The sequence below is a fragment of the Anneissia japonica genome, unplaced genomic scaffold (genome assembly GCF_011630105.1).
Source record: "Anneissia japonica isolate Jap-2015-1 unplaced genomic scaffold, ASM1163010v1 scaffold287948_len850469_cov200, whole genome shotgun sequence".
NCBI lineage: Eukaryota > Metazoa > Echinodermata > Crinoidea > Comatulida > Comatulidae > Anneissia > Anneissia japonica.
Window position 1 is genome coordinate 256329 of NW_022699796.1, and position 24652 is coordinate 280980.

A 24652-nucleotide genomic window follows, 5' to 3' on the forward strand; every position below is an offset into this window, starting at 1 on the left:
AATACATGGCTGTACAATATTAATGTTCTATGTTTGAAAAGTATGAAAAAATAATAACAAAATAAGGACATTTTGAGTCTGAAATCTGCAAAAAAATAAGAACACTGAGACTGGCCAAAATTTTGTACACAAAAAAGTGTACTAGAAAATTTTGAATGTTATTGAACTACATTGTTATTTGTTTCCTGAATTTTTATCGATCAAATCAGATTATTTCGGTGAATAAAATGGAAATTTGTAATACACTTTTTTTTTTTATGTACGAACACATTTTTTAAGAGCACTGAGGCTGAAATTGCTTAAAAATTAAGAACAAAATAAGAACAAATTGAGGCTGAGGCAAAATGTCTAATAAGTTTTTATTTTTTTGAAAGAGAAAAAAACCGACAAATCTTATCTGTACATTATGTGCAGTAGGTGTAACTATGTAGTACCCTCTATAATGCAGTACAGTAATATACAGCTGTACAATAATAATTTTGTATGTTTGAAAAATGTGTAAAAATAAGAACAAAATAAGAACGTTTTGAGCCTGAAATCGGCCAAAAAATAAGAACTCACATGAATCACATGATAAACTAGGTTAAAACATAGCAAGCTTTCTATATAGTCTGGTAGGCCTGATATTGAAAATAGATAATTAATTGGAAACAGCATAACAATGTATTTTTAAGTGCATTACACTTTTTTTATATATTCAGGTATACTTTTTTTAAAAAATAAAGTATACCTGAATATAAACAGGCCTAATATTGAAATAGATAATTAATTGGACACAGCATAACAATGTATTTCTGAGTGCATTACACTTTTTTTTTTATATTCAGGTATACGTTTATACGTTTTTTTTAATAAAGTATACCTGAATATAAAAAAAAAGTGTACTGCACTCAGAAATACATTGTTGTGCTGTGTCCAATTAATTATCTATTTCAATATTAGGCCTACCAGACTATATAGTAAGCTTGCTATGTTTTAACCTAGTTTATCATGTGATGAAACAAGAAATGTGTTTAAAATTCCAATGAAGATCATAATATACCTGTCAGCTTTAAAATTAGACCCATGGTCTTTAAACTGGGATGAACCTACCTGTAGTCCATTGGGAACCGTTGCACTTGTAGGATCCTGATAAAGAAGATAATTAAGGCAGGGAATTTGGTCATCTAACCAGATGCCTGTGTGCTCAAAGAAACCTTGAAATGCGACAAGTTAGGTGAAGCGAAAAATTAGTTTAAAAGGCCATTTTAATTTGTCAGCGCCTCAAGAAACTCTTTTAATTCATTTGTTATCAGTGGTGATTTTCACATAAGAATTTGCCACTTAAATTACTCTAACAAAGTCAGAGAAATCAGGGTTATACTGTAAGTCCATTCTAATTGAAATTATCGTTATCTTTTTTTCCCCTCAAATCAGGTTAGAAATTAATCAATAAACAATTTTATTTCATATTGATAATTTACAGTGTATTGCAGATGTTTTAAATTATGAAAAAGCCAAAAGTAGCTCAACCTCTTTTTAAGAACACTTGATTTTGGAAATCTACTAAGTTATATTGTTTGATTGATTGGACTGTTTTTCATTTTTTACACATTTCAACATCATCATTACTATTATCATCAGCATAATATCAACTTCAGCATTGTCATCATTATCACAATTATAATATCATCATTATCATATCATCATAGTCATTATCATAATCATCACCACCTGTATTTTGTAATTTGGATCTAGTTATATTGTGGATTATTTTCTTTCATCATCATCATCATCACCATTATCATCATCACCATCATCATCTCATCATCATCGTCAATGTTATCATCATCATCATCATCATCATCCCAATTGTCATTTGATATAATATTCAAAATTAGCAGTCATCCCACCATTACTTAATAATATAGTTTCATAGTCATGTAAATTCTTTTGAACCATAAAAACATGATTGATGATGAAGACTAATTGATTGTGTTATCCATCTATTAAAATGACTGAGGATGAAGTAGCACTTTGTGTGTCGCCCTCTGTTGACAAAAATGAAATGATGTTAAAATTAGTATACTCTTGGGTGCTTTAAATCTTCCCATACGAAACATCACAACTAATAATCACATTCTATTCCCTTGAAATTACTCTCTAAAAATATTATTAATACTTTCAAACACTATGTGCCATGGTCATGCATATTCATTTTGGAAAGTGAGAATGGTTTTGATATCAACTTTACTGTTTCCCTTTGAAGTAAACAGCTATTTGTTACACAGACATTATATGTCATTATGTTGTTTCTTAGGATGCATCTAATGATCCCAATGGGAGATGCTATATGACAACTCTTTACCATTGCCCCAGATGTATTTTAATATATGACTCAATTTTGTTTTTTAAAACAGGTTAGTCATTAGATACATCAATGAATTACGATTCATCTATTGACAGAATGATTCCTTGTACTCAATTAATTCCTTTTGATAAAACAATTTTATATTTGTATTTCTAGTGCAATGCGGATTGTGATGTAATTTAATTAATGCATTTTTGTATTTTATGCCAAATAGACAAATGAGTTTCTAACATGTTTTGATGGAAAATTACAGTTTATCATATCTTATAAAATATTGAAATCATTTAAAAATTATTTTAGCCACTTTGTATAAAATGAGCAATACTAAAAGTTTATTATATTTACTATATATTATTTTCCCATGCTATTTAAAAATTATTGTACTGCAATATATTTATACAGTAGTTTTAATTAAGTTTTGCGGACCAAAATTTAATATATATTGATAATTGCATTTTATGCCATAATTTTTGTACATATAGCTGATTATTTAGAGCTTTACAATTGTTTTGGCTATGAAATTTCATACAATAATTGTCTCTACCATCCAGCTCTACCATTTGCAATTTATAAGATTTATTGATGTAGAGTTTAATTTTATTTTTATTCTATTTTCAGAGAAAGTCTCCAAAGGAGTATGACAATGGCAGCTCCAGTTCTTGTCACTCCAGCAGTAGTCACATTGACAGCATAGGTTCCACCATGGAAGATAAGAGAACCCTCTTCCAAGAGAAGGTTCGGCTTAGCAACGAGGCCTGTCAGGCATGTGATTACCCCCGTGCCATTACACTATACACAGAAGCTATCAAATTGGACCCTACGAATCACATTTTGTTCAGTAATCGCTCAGCAGCGTATGTGAAAATTAAGCAGTATGAGGACGCTCTTCAAGATGCCACTCGTGCAAAGGAACTTAATCCGAAATGGGCAAAGGTAAGTAATTTGTTTTATTACATACACCTGAAGAATATTTCTACAGTACTTGCTTGTACCAATTATAGTTTGTGGCGAATTGGGAAAACGAACGTGTCAAAGTCATCGCAGTTGAGTATTAGAAAATGACATTAGATCAAATGTCACGCTTTGTATGGATCTTCTCTATGTTTTGCGTTACTGTACATTTCTGTCGTGTCTATGAGCTTCATTATGCATTGCTTATTGTAGTTTAGTGAAGGAAACAAATCATTTCTGAATTAACGGTACATCATGTATTGAACATTGGTATGTGAAGTATTATTATTCAATTGACTCTATTATTATGCTGATTTTCTCGTAATATACGAGTGCAAAAAAAGATGTTTACATTATGTTCACATTACTAACACAACATTGGACCTGTACTAGATCAATTTATGTGAACTTTGCACTTTTGTAGCATTAGGATGTAGAATGTAATTTATAACATGGGTGACATCACATGAAACATAGGAGGATCACTGCATATGTTTTTCATATAAATAATAAATGATTGTACTACTCGATATTGTAGCTTTATCGTAATATTTGAATAATTCCACATTAAAAGAGCCGATGTTTATCGCTACTTTTTGGGGATTTCAGAAGTTTGCTAAATTTTGCTAATAATAGGCCCATAGCAAAATGAACCAAATAAGAGTATGTCTGAAACAATTACATACTTAAATATAGCATGAAAATGAATTGATAAAACAGAGAAATATTAAATATTTAAACATTTTGTTGACTTACAAGTGACATCTTTTCATTGCATAGATAGACTGAAATAAGAAATCTTAAATTAGCATGCTCGAAAATAATTCCAGCAGTTAATAGCTCAGCCCATGTTGTTCCAGCCCAGTATAAATGTACATGGGCCTGAATGGAGAAGCAGAGTATGATCTTCAATTATCTTTTTTGGAATATGATTCTGTTTTACGTTGTGGTAGTAAGTTGGAAAGCTTATAAATCCTCATTGTGGATCTATATCAGTGACACTCATGTATTAATGTCAAACACAACATATTTCTATAGTTTAAACCTTGTAAAAAATGTTGTTTTTTTTTTTTTTTTTGTGAATTTACATAAATCATTTATTGGTATACAGTATCACCTCTCTGTTTAATCAAATTATTCAATCATCAGTATTCATAAAAAAGTGCTTTCTAAAGTGCATTTGGGAAGTGAAATATTTAGGCCTACGTTGCATTTGTGACCTACTGTATGCAGTTCACTAGTGTAACTGAAATAAATCAAAACAAAAGAAACTTTGTCATTTTAAACTTAGAAAATGTTATATAACGTAATGAATCTCTTCCTGAGTTGAAAGGTGAACTGTTACATTGAACAAGGCATCTGAGCATCAACGAATGGTAAAGGCGTCATTTAAGGCAACATTTCATAGCCACAATTTGACCTTCCGAAAAAAAGGTCCTGTAATATCGTACAGTGTCTTTACAAAAAAAAAAAAAACAGGTTGTGGTGTGCAATGGAATGAAACGAATGCAACAAACATGCATGAAAATAAAACTGAATCCTCATGAAGAGTGACGCAAATCAAAAGAAAGGATTACTCCATTAAATGGTGTAAATACCCATTACCACATGATATGAAACCCACCAATCAAATGACAAGGATCTATTAGCATTTGGGTTTGTTGTAAAACTCCATTATGAATCTGAATTCTGCTGTCTGTGTTTGAAGGCTCAAGATATAATATTTGGTCTGATTAAAATTTTTGGTGGTGGAGAGGTTTGTACGCCACCAACAAAGATAGCTATTATCATCAAAACTTCGAGAAAAGCGTATTGGATTGGATTAATTTGTTGTAAACACCAAGGATAGCCCACAAAAAGTGTCTAGAAGAAAACTTAATTCCAGTGTGGTCCTTCTGGGGGTGATTGAGCAGTACACCGGGAGACAAACCCCTACTCATTTCTGAAGAGTGTACTGCGTTCTTTAACGTGCACATGGGCTTTGTGAATTTACATAAATCATTTATTGGTATACAGTATCACCTCTCTGTTTAATCAAATTATTCAATCATCAGTATTCATAAAAAAGTGCTTTCTAAAGTGCATTTGGGAAGTGAAATATTTAGGCCTACGTTGCATTTGTGACCTACTGTATGCAGTTCACTAGTGTAACTGAAATAAATCAAAACAAAAGAAACTTTGTCATTTTAAACTTAGAAAATGTTATATAACGTAATGAATCTCTTCCTGAGTTGAAAGGTGAACTGTTACATTGAACAAGGCATCTGAGCATCAACGAATGGTAAAGGCGTCATTTAAGGCAACATTTCATAGCCACAATTTGACCTTCCGAAAAAAAGGTCCTGTAATATCGTACAGTGTCTTTACAAAAAAAAAAAAAAACAGGTTGTGGTGTGCAATGGAATGAAACGAATGCAACAAACATGCATGAAAATAAAACTGAATCCTCATGAAGAGTGACGCAAATCAAAAGAAAGGATTACTCCTCCATTAAATGGTGTAAATACCCATTATCACATGATATTAAACCCACCAATCAAATGACAAGGATCTATTAGCATTTGGGTGTGTTGTAAAACTCCATTATGAATCTGAATTCTGCTGTCTGTGTTTGAAGGCTCAAGAAATAATATTTGGTCTGATTAAAATTTTTGGTGGTGGAGAGGCTTGTACGCCACCAACAAAGATAGCTTTTATCATCAAAACTTCGAGAAAAGCGTATTGGATTGGATTAATTTGTTGTAAACACCAAGGATAGCCCACAAAAAATGTCTAGAAGAAAACTTAATTCCAGTGTGGTCCTTCTGGTGGTGATTGGGCAGTACACCGGGAGACAAACCCCTACTCGTTTCTGAAGAGTGTACTGCGTTCTTTAACGTGCACATGGGCCATAATGCACAGGGGACCAATGGCTTAAACGTCTCATCCGAAAGATGACTATTGGCTGCTGCGCTATTGTAACTTGTATTTCAGCCTTTCAGCTGAAACACAAGGAGAGGCAGCGATGGGAATAGAACCGGGGAGCTACAGATCTCCATGGTTCAGCGTACACACAGTGGCTACCACCAGATTAGTCGACTAAGTAGTAGAAAAGAAGTCTATCGTTTGGCTCTTTTTGATAAAAAAAAAAATCATTGTACTTCATTTCTGTAATAAATATAAATTAAAAATAAAGTAATTGATGATGTTTAAAGGTCAGTTTTAAAATTTTTAGCATAGTTTATCTTAATAAATCAATGATAATAATCTAATCTAAACCTGCAGTATTCCCTCTCTGTTTCAACTTCCATCTCAACAGAGTTATAATTCCCAAGACATAGGAAATGAATAGGAAAATTGGCAGATTATTACCTAGTCATTCTACACCTGAAAACATAGCCAGTGGGGGAAATAAACATCACCATAGTTACGGCATGTTAAGGACTATATTGGGAATTGATACAAAAGCCGTGCTGACAGTCAGTGTTACATTATCATCCTGGAAGGTATTTGTTAGATGTGAAGTATTTTGGTTTAGAGTTAAGTTTTTTTGTCCAACTTTTTGAAGTACAGTTCCTGTATCACTATTAGTAATTGAGGCACGAGAATAAATTTGCTTTTTATTGACCAGTATAAGTACATTGAACTTAAAACTTGGCAGTAGGTACATTATTTACAGACTCTTAGAAACTTAAATTACCTTATAATACTGTGAATTTAAGGGGAAATATATCACTTAGGCTTTATTACTACTTTGCTATTTCTTCGACTGTGCTACTTTTACACATTACTGCTGCTACTTCTACCACTACTTCTGCTATTGCTACTATAGTAGTCTTGATGTCACCACTGTTATTATGGTACTACAGCGCTGCTAACTTCTACTGTTCATGCTGTGTTGCTTGTTTGGCAATATCAACTGGTTTGGTTGATGTTAAATAGAGTAGAGTATTCATTGGTTTGTGAGGCTTGGATGATAACAATACTCATGAGAAAATGAAAAATGCTATTATTCAATTATCCTTAATGCATTTTGCAAAGAGCGCCTAAAGTAATGTAATGTTTGGAATTATTGAATGCTATAGACTTCTTGGTGTCAAAGACTTTTTAATGATTACTATGGTTTCTTGATCATTTTTGCTGATATGGCAGATTTGAGATGATTATTTTTTTGGCAACAATTTCCAAAGATAACAGGATAATTTTCTAATCCTGGACAGCTTAGTATATTTTTATTCTGTTCTTTCCTTTTATTTTATTTTTTTGACTTTTTTTTTTTTGCCCTTTCATAGCATTTTCGCTGCTGAGAACGAACAATTCTGGACAGACACCAACATAAAGTGTATGGTATTTCAAGAATTTTTATAGTAAAATGTCTGTGAAATCAGTGATGATTGAATTATTGAAATCTGTATCTCATTAGTTAATAAAGTTTTTAATTTACCAACCCAAGTTTTAATTAAGATTGTTCAAGAGGTTTTCCTACAATTTCTTAATACTAGACAGTATGCCTCAGTACCAATGATATAAGATTTGGCTTCTGTGTAATGAACTATTAACACTAAACCTAAGCTGCCAAAAAAGCCATGTCCACAGGCTAAAAAGGAAACAAAAATCCTTAGATAATAGGTTAACATTGTTGTATCATTAGTCTTGGACAAATCTGAATAAAGCATTAAGTATTAAGGAAAATCTAAAATACAAACTTAAGTCAGGCAAAGGTCATGATCTTGGTGGTTTGTGTGTCCGATAAAAAGTAATAGGGAATTAGCTAAGAAAAGTATTAAAGGAAGAATGGAGAAATTACAAGTAAAGATAACTAATTGACATAAGGCTAAGGCTTTAGTCTTGTCTTTGAGTATAATCTAACCAAACGCAAACTTGTTATTGAATGTTTATTCTTTATTTGATGGTCCAAAAATAAACAAAAACTTTACTTGCATACCATTTTGCTAAGTATTTTTTGCGAGAATTCTTGTATAAAACTGCAGATGTTGTTACAGATTGGTCTTGACTTTACCTAGGTGTTGTCGAGGTTAACATGCACCCTCAGTTGCTCCTATGTTCTTGACGAGTTGTCGTCTTTGAGGCCTGGCCTCCTGCAACCTGATCTGGGATGATGTCATCAAAAACATTATTTATGGGATAGTTCATACCTTCCCACATCTCTATTCATGATGTTTGTTTTCTTTCTAATGTGAAATTACTCTTTAACGTTTCTCTTCAGCTATGAATTTTCTTTTTAGGTATTTGATTAAATGTGGTGGATGTAATTAATTATTGCATTTGTGTAGAATGGTAGAATCTTTGTTCTATGGCATTTTAATTTTAGGACCTTAGTCAATAAATTCCAAAATTTTGTAACATTGTTGAATAATTTGCAGGCTTCTTTTATTACCCTGGCAGAAATATGCAATCTCTCAAGTGCCCACTCTACATTAGTTTTTTTTTTTTTTTTTTTTTTTTTTTTTTTTGTGAGATTAATGTCAAATTATATCTGGGGGAAATTTAAAATAGCATTTCACCTTTAAAAAAAAAAGGTTATATTTTTTCCCAAGAGGCCTGATCAGTACGTTTGTAATTTTTTTTCCACATTTTAGATGGTAAGTTTATATTATATTTTTTTCATTGTTAATTGAAATGAAAGTGAATCTAGTATTAACAGGAAGTAAACCAATGAGGGAGCTGTTCAATATAGTACTGAATATCACATGTCATAATGTCTTCTATATGTCCTTTTATTCATATGTTCAAGTGAAATTATGAATGATGATATTATATAGCCAATTTGTGAACTCAACCATCCATCCAATCACTCAATCAATCAATCAATCCTCAAAAGTTTGCATGGCACCAGTTGTACATAGAGAGATAGTAAATTACAAGAGAGAAAGAAAGATTTATGAAATATTCTCGATATGGATAGATATATCACTCATTACAAACTTCTGTGTATTTCAGAAAAATAAATCATAGTCATATTTTTTGACTTTTAAAACCAGATACTGTACTGAGAATTTTACTGCAGTATATTCTTTGCGTAAAACAGTGTCCAAATTCTTTTAGGATGATGGGCGTGGCTCTGTGGTATCTGTTGAATTTGATTATTTAAAATTTATATCTTTTTCTGAATTGTTAACATTTGGGTGGGTTTCAAACGCTCGGCCTTTAGGTGGAGAGTACGAGCCACAACCGTTGACCCAACCACTTTAATGGATGTCGTTGATATTGAACATGAATATATTTAGTACCACTTTGAACTACTATCATCAGTTAAGGTGTTTTTGCAACATATTGAAGTTCTTGGTTGAAGTCTATGATAGATACTACAGTACCTGGTCTGCAGGTATGCATGCAGGTATATTGTTTTTGGTAATGCGTCAAAGTTTGTTATGAGTTTACAAAAGGCTTGGCTTAAGAGCTAAACGATAAGATTAACTGGAGTTTAGGGGATTAGCTTATGATTTCACAGGTGTAAATCTAGCCGAACTAACTGCAATAGTGAGAAGGTGTAAAGCGGAATTAGTGAACTTTTCATTCCGACTTAAAGATATCGCCACAGGTGTGAATTTTTTTATGAAAGGTGTTCCATGAACAATTATTGCATTGTCTGGCATTGAACTAATAACAATCTAAGGTTCTTTGAGGTTTGCTCATATCTTACTCCTAGTTGGCACTGTCTCCCAAGTGTGCATCCCTTAATATTATGATCAACATTTATGTTTGTCGTCAAGGAATCAGTAGAGAATCAAAATTAAAGCAATGACTTTAGTTTAAGTGTACACTTGGGATGCTGTTTCTTTCCTAGTTGCATAATAGACAATAATGTCAATTCTATCATGAAAAGAATGCAATGAAAAAAATTGGTTTGCCGGCTAAAGTTTGCATTGTCAGTTACTATAGTATACTTGTAGGATTTGAGGGCAGATCAAGCCAGCTTTCTGTACAATATTTGCTCAAAACCTTTCCTCATATTGACTTAACCACACACTAAATATTGGTTGAGAATAGATGCATTTTGAATAACAAAAACACAGCTACGAGAAGAAGGGCCAACCAACGGCTGGCTCTTTGTGAATCTGATGTACTGAGATGTATCTGATGATTGGTGTATTGTGTAATCAGACGGGGTAAAACCTCTTCCTCGGTGCCATTAGATGTTAACGGCCTTTGTGACACAGATTCTAGTATTACATTCATTACTATACTAAATATAACAATTTTGATAAAGAATTCATTGATTATATTACAGTAGGCCTACTTGTGCATTCTTTTGTTGAACTTTTAAATAGGTCTGATTGATAATACGTTTTATTTTTCTAGCTCTTCCAACAACATCATCTATAATTCATTCATATGTTAGAATCTGAAAGTTTTTATTTTGCTAAATGACATCTGAAATAGAAATAAACAGATTTAGTCAATTAATAGTTAATAGTTAGACATTACTTAGGGATTGGTACTTAATTACTCTGAATAATTTGAGGTTAATAAGCCCACAAAGTGCTGCTTTGAACTGTGATTTCGTACTTAGGAAATACTTCTGCTATTATTCTTCAAGGATGCACTCTGCAAACATGACCACTTGTTTAATGACAATCATTGTACAGCTTCAAGCTTATCTTGTATCATCAACTTTTAAAAAAGAATAAATCAGTTCTTATGCGATCAAGGGTTAATAATAATACCAGCATTAATGCTAAGTTTACCTCCATAAGCTCTTGGAGTAGAAGTTGGTCAGACTAAAGTGTTTCTTGTGCATTAGAAATAAGCCGACAGCACTTAATGCAGTGTTAACTTTTCTGATTGTCTTAAACACCTGTATTTTGACACAGTGTGTAGTGTGATGGATTGTTGCTGATCATTGAAAGAGGGAGGAAACTGATAAAACGATGGGAAGGGTACGTGCAAAAAAACTGTATATCTTGTCTATTGACGTGTCATTGTGGTAATAAACGTATTATTGTACAGCTTAAATCAACTGAAAACATGGTTTCTGGAAAGGTAAGAAAGAATTATAGGTACAACAGTTTACAAATGCTTTCTCTTAAAATAGTGGCTGTAATTTGTATCAATAAATGTGGGATGTATGAGTAATACTGTAGTATTGTAGGCTACCTCAAGTAACATGAAAATATGGCTGCTGTAAATTACATTTTATATGTTCTGCTATTACATGGTTTTATTTTTCGAGGTGTTATTAATGAATGCATTACTGGTTTCTACAGTATTATATTTCTGTAATAGACCAAATAATCAAACAAAAGTATTTTTCCTCTATTATTCTTTTTTTTTTTTAACCACTTTATGATAGTTTGACAAATAAATCTAAATAGTATTGTAAGTGTTAGTACTGTAATAGGTGTGTTTCTTGGTTTTGACTAAGCCTAGAATCAAAATTGGTGCATATGTAGGTAGTTGTAAAAATATATAAAATATTGAAAATACCATAGTCAGTCATGTATCATGAAATGATACAAACACAAACATATAAAAGTTATTAGTACAATCAATTATTCATATTAACAAATAGCTTAAAAATAGTGAAAGCACATGAATCATTCATAAATCAAAAATATTTCTATGGTATCTTAAAGCAAATTATTCTTTAAAATAAGTCTACCAAATATTACCAGTTAATTCACAAGTTTATGATCTTAAGTTTCCAACAAATATGGATTTTGGAACTAAAAAGTCATCTCTGCACTTTATATTCTTTGCATCACTTACCAGGCCCATGTTGTCTTACACTTACTACATCTTATTTAGTCACCCCTTACCATCCCTTATCTCTTAAATCATTCCATGCTTATAAGGACTGACATGGAAATGTATAGACTCACCCATTGCATCTTCATAAGAATCAAGTTGTCAGATGTATAATTTTAAGAAGTGAGACCTCTATAGTTTGAATAGAATCAACTTCCCTATAGTACCGTAGTAGTGTTTAGACATGCTAGCAGGAAATGGTCAAAATAACATTGTTATCTACGCAGGTGTTGCTAAACATTATCGGAGAAACAGAAGCTGTTCAGTCACTACTTAAATATTTTTGAATTGAATCATAATATTTTGTAGCAAATACTTGTAGAATGTGCAATATGAGTGTCTAACGTAATGCACATTACCGTCTGTAGTTTACTCTAACCTTAGGCTTACAGTACATAAATTTTATATTGATTATTTAACTACCATGTTTTATTACATAATTATTAATTTGTTTCATTATATCTGTGGTAATGCATTTGATTTTGTTTTTGCATTTATCAGGACTGTATTGTCCCCTGAAAATGATAGGAAAAATAAATTGTAAAAAATAATATTGAAATTAACTTGCTCACTTCGTAGTAATATACAAATTATTAACTTGAGCATAAAAATTATGTAATATAAAAAATGTGTACCCTGATTTTATACTGAATAATTATATTAAAAATAATAAAACACTTCCAGTGATTGGAGGCGTTTGTATTATTTTTCGCTGTAAAATTATGTGTAAACATTTTTTTCAGTACATTAATGTTTATATTCAAGTTTTTTTTCTCTTTCGTGGGAGCAGCCCACCTTTCTATGTTCAAGTTGATAATTTTTAATGTTACTTCAAAATGAGCATGTTAATTTCAAAAAAGATTTTTATTATTTTTGTTTGTATTTTGCATGGGACAATACATCTTTTAGTTAAACTTGTTTTTATACACATAGGGCTTCCCACATAACTTGTCTTGTAAACTTGTTCAAAATGTTTTGTCTGTTTAGTAGGAATTATTTTTGTTTGAGCATTGTTCATAATAACCTGTTTCATTCTCACATATATAACTTTTAATATGATTTGGTGAAATTCAGTGATTTAATCCCAATAATAATGTACAGTAAATTATGGGATCAGTGTCCCATCTCCACTATTTAAATTATTTAATATGATGTATGGATTATTACTGAATGGCAAAGCTGCTAAGTTATTATACTCATTTTTGGTGGATGGATGTCATGTTGTAATGTTTTTACAAGTTAAATTATTATTGGAATTCACTATTTTTATTTGCTTTCATTCATTTAGAAAGTGGCAGTGATAAGTACCACTAAACAGAGTTTATAGTAAACATATAAATAGACATAAAATAAATTTATTTATTCCAACTATATTTTAAGTGGGTAACTCTTTTAGCATGGCTGATATGAAGGCACCCACTTAGACAAATCAATGACAAAACAGAATAAAATTATGAGAAAAACAGAGAAAAAAAAAGATAGATAAACAACATGAATGTACAAGGAGATAAAAGTGGTGTAGATACAGGTAAAATAAATGGTCTAATAGGTAAAGTAAATTCTTTAATAAAGCTTGAATATAAAAAGAATTTAAACTTCTTGTACAGAGTGAACTTGTTTTTGCTTTGCATTCATTGAATTACAATTTATGCTCATACTGTGCTGATGACTTTTGGTGTTTTTTTTGTTTTTTGTTTTTTAAAGTGGTCAAATGCAAGTGGTTTGTTGCCATTCTATTTCCTCTCCCAGAAAGTCATGAATCAAATATCTCAACTCCCAAGTGTATACAATAAATGCCTAATGACTATAGACTACAGAACTTGATCAACCTGTATAGTTACCACTGATTTATTGTATAGGAAAGTGCATTGCTTGCTTTCAAGGTTTTGACCAAGAATTGGGAATTGATCCCTACCAGGCGCTCATTCTTCAGAGCCTTGCTATTTATGGTAGTGTTTAATTATAGACTTTTTTAATTGGTGTAAGGATTGATGAGTTAGAACTAAAGTTTGCTTTGTTTTCTCCTCCTTGTTGACAGATATAACTTTAATAAGTTATCATTAGGGTATTCTGGAATTGTTTTCTCAAGTGATGCTTCACTCAGTGTCAAAGTAATGCTCGTTACTATTATCTGTAATTAACTTAATTAAGTAACATTATCAGTATCATAATGACCAATTAAGAATATTGTTTTTAAAAAACCATGAATATTCAATGAGATTTCTGTAAAATCAGTTTTGGAATTACACTAGTGAGAAAAACTTAGTTCTACTACTGTCTTTTGGAATACTAATGCAGTGTTTACCAACATTTGTAAAGCGGGGTGGTAAGGTTGTTTGTTTGCGACATAGCAGATAGGACCCACATATTTACGGGTGGCTGGTGGTAGGCCTGCTAGCAAACATTGTATGTACTATGTAGCATGATGTATTTAATAATACAACTTTTGCTTTCTACATGTGATACAGTATACCGAAACAACCATTATATTTTATGGAATGCAAAAGGGTGTAATTAAATACATATCAAGGTTACAAAACTGATATTATAGACAGAGAGTCTATGGTATGTGTTCTGGTGGGTATTTTAGAGATGGCATTCTGAGTTCGAGTCATTCTTAGTAACATCATTACATGCTTGGTTGCCAGAAATACTGTATGTCAAGTTCAATGAATCTTAGGTCCATGTTAATTCTTTATGTCATAACTTGTGCCATATAGCCTGCCCCATGTGTTTTTGTCGTCATCTTAGGGAGTTTGTATTCACTCTTTTTTTCATGTAGTTTATTGTGTTGTTTAGCTTTTTTGGCAGCTGTATTAATTGTAGCGGCAGTTTAGTGCAGCGGTTGAAGTCGGGGTTTTGAGTCTCCGCTGTGCAGATTCGCTTGTGTCCTTGGACAAGGCAGTAATAGCTACATTGCTTCAGTCCACCCAGCTGTATCAATGGGTACTAGCAAACTGCTGGGTACTAACCTGCGACGGACTAGTGTCCCGTCCAGGGGGAGTACAACTCGCATCTGCTTCACACTACAGAAAATGGGGATAACCTCCAGCCCTATGAGCCCTAGTGGCTCGGAAAGTATTTAGTTTAGTATTAATGTCAGCAGAATCTTGAACACGATACCAATATTGGTACCAGAAAATAAATACCTAAACAAGAAAAGGTGAATCATACTATGCCTATTTGTTTGATGTATATTTGAAAAAAAATAAAAAATCACTTTTTTGAGAAGATTAATAAAGCATCAAATCTTCTTGTAAAGCTTATCAAAAAAGTATGCTAGGCAGTAAAAATCAATCAAAGTAGAACCTCAAATTCTATAAAAACTGAGCGCCTCAACCCACCATCAGCCCAAGCACCCAGTTTAAATCCCCTCGCATATCTTGCAGGTTCGCGCTCCAATTTTTCTTAACTCAGCTGGCTGGAATTTAGGGCTACATCATGAAATTCTTATCACTGTTCCTATTAATATTGAAACTAATCATCAGTGTTGGTTTGTGAACTTGCATTCTGTTGGTTGCAACAGCTGTAAGACTTTGTGTCTTGGTTTCTGAATTCTTTTTAAGTAGAATTTTGGGAACAGGTTTGTTTTTCGGTCTTGGAGGTAAATTTTGGTTCAATCATGCATAAATGATCGTCCTAACCATTGTTGACATTTCAATGTAAATTTTTACCTGAAACCTGTGATCAAACTCTGTTAATGACATTGTCAACATTTTTATGGAGGGATGAAATTTCAGTGTGTTTGTTTGTAACCTGTTCTAATAATACAAAACAGAAAAATAAAATTCCTTCATAATGCATGGCTTGTTTTATGAATACAATATTTAGATTTGAGAAGGGCGTCTTCTGACACATTGGGGGCACCCTCATTATGTTTAATATGGAGGCTGCTGTTTGACAGGGGTACAACAACTGTGATGGAGACCTGGGTGTAGGATTAAGTGGCCTAGAGTTTAAGCACGTATTATGCCTCAAATAATGTAGAAATAGGATAGTATGAAACAAACTCTGAAAAAAGTGATACAAGCCATTATTTATTCTATATTTTGAACTCCAGGAATAAATCTCTAATCTCTACATAATACTTCTTAATATGATTGGTTATATCTCTGCAATTTGATTGGTTATTCTCTGCATAATTGGTACCTTGTAACTGTATATAAGTAAGTCTAATTGTGTACATAATTTATTCCTGAAGATATACTAATAAAGTTTGAAATATACAGTAGAATCAATAATGGCTTGTATCACTTTTTTCAAAGTTTGTTTCATATTATCTTATGTCAAACATATCGGTGAACCCCATGTAGAAAAAGAAAATAGTATTCTTTAGGCCAACAAGTCAAAGCTGTAGTTTGCTTAATTAAGTCCTGACGGGGGCTTAATGTAAGCCCCTGTAACTGCTGGCAGCACCAATGTCCCCACACCCACATTCCTTCCCATCCCAATACATCCTACAACAATACTGTAGGATAGGCTCATTCAATTAATTTACTGCTACTGTATATACTTTAAAAAAATATTTAACATTTGTTGGATTTGTTAAACAATCAATATAATAATTTTTTGCTTCTGATTTTATAATGAATCTATTGAATGTGTCTGATTGAGTATAAAGGTATGCTCTATAAATCTTTTTCATTTTGAAATATGATCAGATAAAAACAAAATGAAACAGGAATTGTTTATAGTTTTATGTTTTGTACTATAACCCAAAGAGATTCTGACAGATGCTTAGACATTTCCCCTTGACATAAGCTTTATGTAACTGCCAGTATATATATTACAATAATCCATCCGCTCACCCCAACATTCACCCCAAAGTCACATACTGTCATTTGTTATGTGTTAACTATTTCAACATTATTACATTTTGACATTCAGTTTAAGTTGAATAAAATAACATTTTGATTAAAATTAACAGAAAACCTGTTAAACCCGTGTTTTGAGAATATGTAATATGTTAATCTTCAGATTTAATTTAACTTGATATATTTTGCTTCTATTAACTTTAATTTGGTATGTCACAAGATTTATTTTCACATATGTTGGGGTCTTTCAAGATATGTTGGGGTCGTACATGCATAATTTTAGTGCTCATATTTCATGTACAGTATCTTGTCTAGTATAACAAGATTTACTGACAGATTCTTATTTAATTTTAAAGTAAATACAGAAACAATGCAAAATGATTAGTTGTTTGTTCACAAGTTGCCAAATATGAAGAAAATTGAAACAAAATTATAATTTGAAATGCATGATATAACATGGCACATTTTATCATATGAAATTATTATTTATAATTTAATAATTATTATTAAATAATGTCACTCATCATAATGTCTGTGCTGCATTTTGTGATTGAATGGGGATTGTCATTTAATAAGATAGTTATTACTTTATGACAATATTTGACACAGAGCCTAATTTATATAATATAAAGTGTTACATCTTAGGCATACAGTATTGATGTAATCGGTAACTATAGTTGGTACCTCCTTGTTGAGATATCACATGATTTATAGTGTGGTGATCAAGTACAAGTTAGGCATTGTAGATGGTGTCAAATCATTGGTTGTTGTGACAGTTCGGTTAATTACATTTTCTGTATCAAGGTGACTACTCTGGCACTGTTATGTTTGTGTATTCAGTGAGTTGTTTAAATCTATTAGTATTTGCTCTTTTGTTCCGGAGATTCTATTCTACAAAAGTTATAAGCACAGTTTGCCAGTTAGTAGGACTACTGTACTTGTTTAGAGTAATGAATGAAAATAAAGTTTTCATTTAAAATATTTAAGTGCACTGTATATTTAATAAACAAAAGACTAATGTATTTGCTGTTTACAACCAGTACACTTTTTTAAAAAAAAATAGGAACTCATTTTATAAGAACACTTAGATTGAAATTACTTAAAAATTAAGAACAAATAGAGGCTAAGGTAAAATGTCAAATGAGATTTTTATTACTAGAAAAACCAAAAACAAAAAATTATATCTGTACCTTCTATGCAGTAGGTGTGACTATGTAATACCCTCTATGATACAATGCAGTACTGTAGGTGTACCTCCTGTCATTCAGGGCCATTTTGATCTTTTTCTGGGGAAATTTTTTCCAGGGCCTTTTTTCAAGGGCAATTTCTTCGGGGCCAATTTTAACTACATTTCAGTACAGTGTATACCGCTGTACCATTATAATTTTCTGTGTTTGAAAGTGTGTAAAATAAGAACAAAATAAGAACATTTTGAGCCTAAAATCAGTAACAGTGTGAGCCTGGGCAAAACAATAAGTGTAGTGTATTTGTTGTTTACAACCAGTACATAGAAAAGCAATCATAGAAAAAGCATGAAGCTCTATAATTATGATTCAATATACCTACTGGACGTAATGATTTTTTGTTATATTAGAGGGATTTATGCGATATATTAAGACATTAAAAATACTTTACATTAAAACATTTTGCTCAATCAAAGTGCTTTCTATTTATAGTTAAACAATATAATGATAAGATATAAAAATATTTATACAATACATTTGTTAATGCGGTCATTATTCATAAGAATTATTTTAGTGCAAAATGATATGGAGAATTTTACTCAGAACATTCATTTCTGTTGTGAACAATGAGATAGACCTACTGAAAAAGGAAGGTGAGTTTTTGTGTACAAAAGTATGTTAATATTTTTATATTAATCAAGTTCTATTTAAATTTGTACATTTGTCTTTCTGGCGATATCTGTTGTTTAATGAAGCGTTCATTGAAGTAAAGGTTTGTTTTCTTAGGCTGACAAAGCAAGTATGCAAGCATCAAAGCATTGATATCAGACATCACCAATTAAATACTATTACAGGTTTATAATTGAATAATCCGGAATTACATTGCACACTAGTAAAAATAGTCGCACAATAGTCTCTCTGTATTATAGAAAAACCCTAAAGAATAAATAAAGTATCCGTATTTTTCCTCGGTGCATTTGTGTGAAAAACAGCTGCTTCACTGCTAGCGCTTAAGAGGAACTCTTGTTTGCCTCAGTATTTGAGTAAGTACAGCAGTGCAAATGGAAATGTTTTGCTAATGTTGTATGAGCAGAATTTAATTAATCATGTGATGTCACTAGTCATTATGGAGGATTTTAATTTTCTTTTGAGATGGTTGGAAGTTCTTTAGATTATAGATGTATGTAGCATGAGTTTCATCAGCACCATTTCTCACCTGTCACCAGCTATTGATAGACAGCCGACTGATGCATTGCTACAAAGTTGGCTTTTGAATATAGTACTGATTCATTTCCAATACTTGAATTACGGTTTTTCATTCATCAGTGTGGATTATCCAAGATTATGAACGTGATTATTACCTGCAAATTGAGAAAATCATTTGTTATATAGAGCCGCAAATCAATAGTAAGATGGCAAAGCAAGGCTATTAATTCCATAAAATAATTTGTTTACATAAATGTTGCATAGAAACTTGAAAATGTGATGCTAATTTGTTTGTCTTAAGAATCGATATAGTAGTCTTATAAAATTTGCTATGCTCGCAGAAAACATTTACAATGCAACATTTCTCGAGTGTTGAGGCTGTCTAAACATTCTGGAAACATCACACTTTTTCTGACCAATAAAGCTTTTGCAGTAAGTTTCACTGAGAGAAGTAATTTAAGAACAAGATCAGAAGCTTTGCAGAAGTGGCTGTGGCGAGTATTGAATGAAAATATTGAGAAATTACTGATTTTAACATTTAGAACTTAACCTGAATATTGTTTCCGCTGAAGTGTTAAATTGAATTATCAAGTTCCATTTGTGCTTGTTTGATTTAATGAAGACATTAAACTCAATTCACTTAGTGAAAAATTTAATTGGAGCTCTATTTAAAATTATGAGCTTTAATTTACTGCTACATTCAAATTTGTCTTCATAATTCTTTTATTATGATATTTCATCACGATGGTTGCCAGCTGCAAGAATTTAAACATTTTCCTCAACACTTTGGAAATTATTTTCAGTATATTTTTCACTGTTTGCTCTGTACGATTTTGGTCAAGTTTGTGTATTTATACTGATTCATCAATCAAGAATGACTTTTGTTGCAATGTAATTTTCACCTGTTTTCAGGAGTTGTAAAGTAATGTTGAGGCTTAGTTGTGCTATGAGCTTCCCAAGGCGATGGCTTTTTCAATGAGGAGACATAAACTGGCTTCCTCAGTTTGAGGAGGGTACAGCTTGCAAAAACTTATCCACCTCAGGGTGAATTTATTACATTTCTGAAGCTTTTCTATATTTTTATGCAACTGCAGATGTACCTTTAAAATGGGAAACAAATGTTTGAACTAAAATTGAGTGTCAGTGTAAAGTTTCAAACACTGTCAGATCCTTGTCATTCAGGTTACTTTCACTTCTATGTCAGCTTTTCCAACGCATTTCTTCAGAGAAACCATTCCTCAATTTCATTTCTGTCTACTAACTCTTCAGAGTAACTTCTGTCAAGTTTTTACACACCACATGATTACATAATTGTCTTAAATTTTAGTAAGGTCATCGGATTGATAATGATATAAACCATCACTATGCTCATCGTTGTGATTATCCAATCGGGATATTTTTACTAATTTTGTTTGTCAAGAATTCTCGGCTGTAATTCGCTAGTACTTGAATTGAAGACTGCATTGAGTAGGATTCATCAGAGTCGATTTATATACCTCAATCCAGCATGGCTATGTTTATAGTATACTCCCAATGGGCAGGTATGAGCTGCTGACAACCTGTGCAAGATTTAGAGCGTGGCTAGCCTAATTGTGACCCAAGTCATATGGATCAGTGGAAAGCCAGGCAAAGTTGGGGCTTCTCGACTGAGGCCATGCTGGCTCAGGCTGTTTTTAACCACATTTTGATGATTAAATTCTAAAAAAAGGGATCTAGCTGAATTTTTCTGTCATAAATTGTTGATGCTAAGTGATTGGTGCCACATTTCGGAAATTATTAAGAATGATGAAATGGATGCCTAGGAAGAAGGTAAGGAAAGTATAGATTTTTTTTTTATTATACTTGGCAAAGTAATTGAAATTTCATATTTTTTATATAGTCTTTTTTAGAATTAGTTTTACTATTCCCATATTTTCCACAGTAACATACAATCTAATAAATTTATAAAATCATTGCGTTTATAATGTGTGTTTACTTTTAAGTTTATCTATACTTTAGTTTATACTAAAAATATTAATAATAGTTAAAATGTTGCACATATAGAGTGAAGAGTTTGATCTTTTACATTCCTCATATTTTATTCTTGGTGTCTAGATATTTGTTGTAAATCACATCAAGATAACTGTTCACGATATCTTAAATGTTATTGTAAATCATAGAACATTCATAAAAGGGGTTTGATATCGTATATCATAAAAAACGTGGGGAAAGCAACATATCAACAGAGTTAGATTTAAACATATGAGATGTGACTATATTCAAATCATTCCAATGTTTGTCTGCGGATGAAAAGCTAATAAAACAAGCAAGACCTGTGAAGACATAAGTACACCTTTGAACAAAGACGTTCAAATCAAGTTCAATTTAATAATCATGTTTCTAGAGGGAGTAATAGTGGTGAAATTTTTGACATTCAGTTAGAAAGTATGATTTGTTTACTAAACAACTTGAAAAAGTAAATTATATTTTGAATTGCTTAACTTATTTTGTTTACTTTAGTGTGGCAATAAGGTTACAGTAGTATCCTTCATTTGGAAAATTAGAACTTTTTTTTTTAAATTATTTGTCTTAGAATCATCCCTAGAAATTTATAGACAAAAAAAATCAGAAAAATACAAAACAGAAACAAAATATGCATTATACTTATTTATTTGTATTATATTATGAAATTTACAATTAATGATTTCAAATTTTTTCAAATTTTCTTTTTTGGCTTGTAATGTTATATTTCTCAGTTTGCTTCAATGATTCTTACTTTTGTTTTTTTACGTCATGTACTTAAAACTTTGTATAATTTGTATTTAAGTCAAAACGGTCTTGTGAAAAAGACATTTTATGTGACATGTTTCTCCGTTTGTAAATAAAGTTGTTGTTGTTGTTGTTGTTGTTGTTGTTGTTGTTGTTGTTGTTGTTGTTGTTGTTGTTGTTGTTGTTATAAGAAGGGAAGGACGTGCCAAGCACCTTATATCTCACCTTAGATAGGTTATCAAAGTTAAAATATCCTGTGAAAGTTTTACATTAAAAAAATTAGAAAAGGTATTTAGTTTGATTGACTGTACAATACATTATTTAGATTATAGATAGAAATTATAAACATAAGTGTTAATACAATAGGAAATTACAAGTAATATTAATTAAATATTGAAAAATATAACATAAATATTGCAAATATAATTGAAGGTAAACAGAAAAGGTAGGGCAACTTGAAATTGCTTGTGAAGGCCTATATAAAAATATAGTAATTGTAGTACAGGACATTATAAAATGATGTGCATTTACTGTGTAATTATTTAATACTTCTAGAATGTGAAGCTTGGAGGGCTACAATAAGGTACTTTGCCAGTATTTTCTACACCGCTCTTATGGAAAAGTTTTGAAATAATTTGTATCCTTATATATTTTAGTATAATCCTAATAGCCTACCTAATTACAAGGAACATATTTATTAAATACAATTCTAAACAATGACATGCCATTGGAACAATTGAAGTATAAGGTATTGATGTCTCAAAATAATAGATTATATTATCCCCAGACATCCCCCAGGAACCCCTGAGACATCACCTGAACCCCACTGTGTCATAAATTCCAAATATTAGCTCTATTTTTTCCTGGTCAGTGGGTGTGTCTATTGATAGAATCATGTGTTTAACAGTTTACATTTCACAACATACAGTAATATGAACAGTAGCTTCATAACCTTGTGTAAAAATCTGTTTTAAGGTACCATACTTTGTCATATTCTGAGATAGAGTCTCTAAATAACATTCAGTTTAAGCAATGTAGAATCAAAGTAGCTCTGTTATGTGACTGAAAATAACATTTATTTTTGTTTAAATCAGTGTTCCTTTTTTTGCATGAATGTATTCATAAATTTTAGTAACTTGTTCAAAGGTTTTGTTTCTCAATAGTAGACTTGAAATTGGAAACATTTGAAGATTTATATTTCTTAAATATTTTTTTTTCAATGTAAATTTGATATGGTTTTATGGGAAAATATGTCAGAGGGTATCAAAGCTGTCCATTCCATGTTTTCAAGATCATTTTAAAATCAATATTCCAAAGATCTTTCGCAAAACAATTGGTGTTCAGTACGACTTGTGGCTTCACAATATATAACATAGATTAAATGTTAATAAAGTTGATAATGACTGCTTCCTTTAGTTTAGGCAAGGACAGGTGTTGGGGCATGCTACGGATATTCATTACGATAGAAGATTGAAGGGCTATGCATATCTTGGTTTTTGTAACGAGGGAAAATTAATGAGTTAAGGAGTGATGTATAAACTACAAGTATTTTAATGATTATACAAATTAGGGCTGAATTTTCACTATTTCACAGTTACTGTAGTCATTTACCTACTCCTTCTTTTATCCCTTTATTCATTTATTCATCTATCTATTTATTCATCCTTTCTTTAAATAATAATAGGCTAAACAATAGAATAACGATTGTTTACTAATTTATGTTTATTTAATTATATTTTACCATTCCAACAGAGAAAAATTTACACAAACAGATATAAGTACCATAACGACTTATGAAAAAACAGCTTTTGGCACCTTTTTGTAAGGTTGTCAGTCCTGATTTTAAATAATTATTATTAAAAGTATATTTTGATATGGAAACTTGTTTGTCCAGAGGGTGCTATTCTACAAGGCTGTGTGCCATTGTTAAATTTTGGAGATGAAACTTTAAAGCAAAACAAAAGAGCAAAATTGAATAATCAGTCAATGTGAAAAACTTACGAAAGAGTAATGCCATAATACAAGATTATATGTTCTAATCTAAAGCATGTTGAATATTATGGTTGCTATGTCTGACAATAACTTTAGAAAGACATTAGAACATTACCTTTGTCTTCTTTGTAAATGAAAGACACATTAATTATGAGCCAATAATTGAAAAGTTTATAATGTTTACACAAACAAGTAAGACAAAGAATACAGTCAAAACTGCCATTTGTTATGTAGCAAAATCTCATTGTTCAATTATAATTGTATTTTGGTAGTGTGTTTTAATAGTGTACCATTATTGTTTTGCAATATTTTAAAAGAGAAAGTAAGAAATTAAAAATCTTAATTTGTATTCTTCCAGATTTGTGCAGGTGCCTAGGCATTTATTAAATAAACATTTATATTTTCACTGAAATTATTACAGTATATGAGATTCAATCAACAAAATGTAGGATTGATTTTAGGCTGTTCTTTATTAACAGCTGCAAGTATTTATAATGATTTATTTCCTGAATTCAAATCTATATATGCAATAGTAGGTCCATAGCAATTGATTTCATGGAAAATGGTAGCATTGTCACCTGTACAGATGCATTTAACAAGGTCATTTTGAAGTTGAAAGAAAGTTAAAAATAAAAAAATCCGGCATTGAAGTAACATAC

General features: G+C 31.3%; 1 protein-coding gene across 1 annotated transcript in view; it reads left to right on the forward strand.

Moving 5' to 3' along the window:
• Nucleotides 1-2968: 2968 nt before the first annotated feature.
• The window catches only part of LOC117103128 (tetratricopeptide repeat protein 28-like), a gene marked incomplete at its 5' end in the record, with an annotated part of 41718 nt that continues 20034 nt past the window's right edge, over nt 2969-24652 (forward strand). The window contains 1 exon segment of the mRNA XM_033243630.1: nt 2969-3283. Within this exon segment, the coding sequence (XP_033099521.1) occupies nt 2969-3283 (315 nt within the window).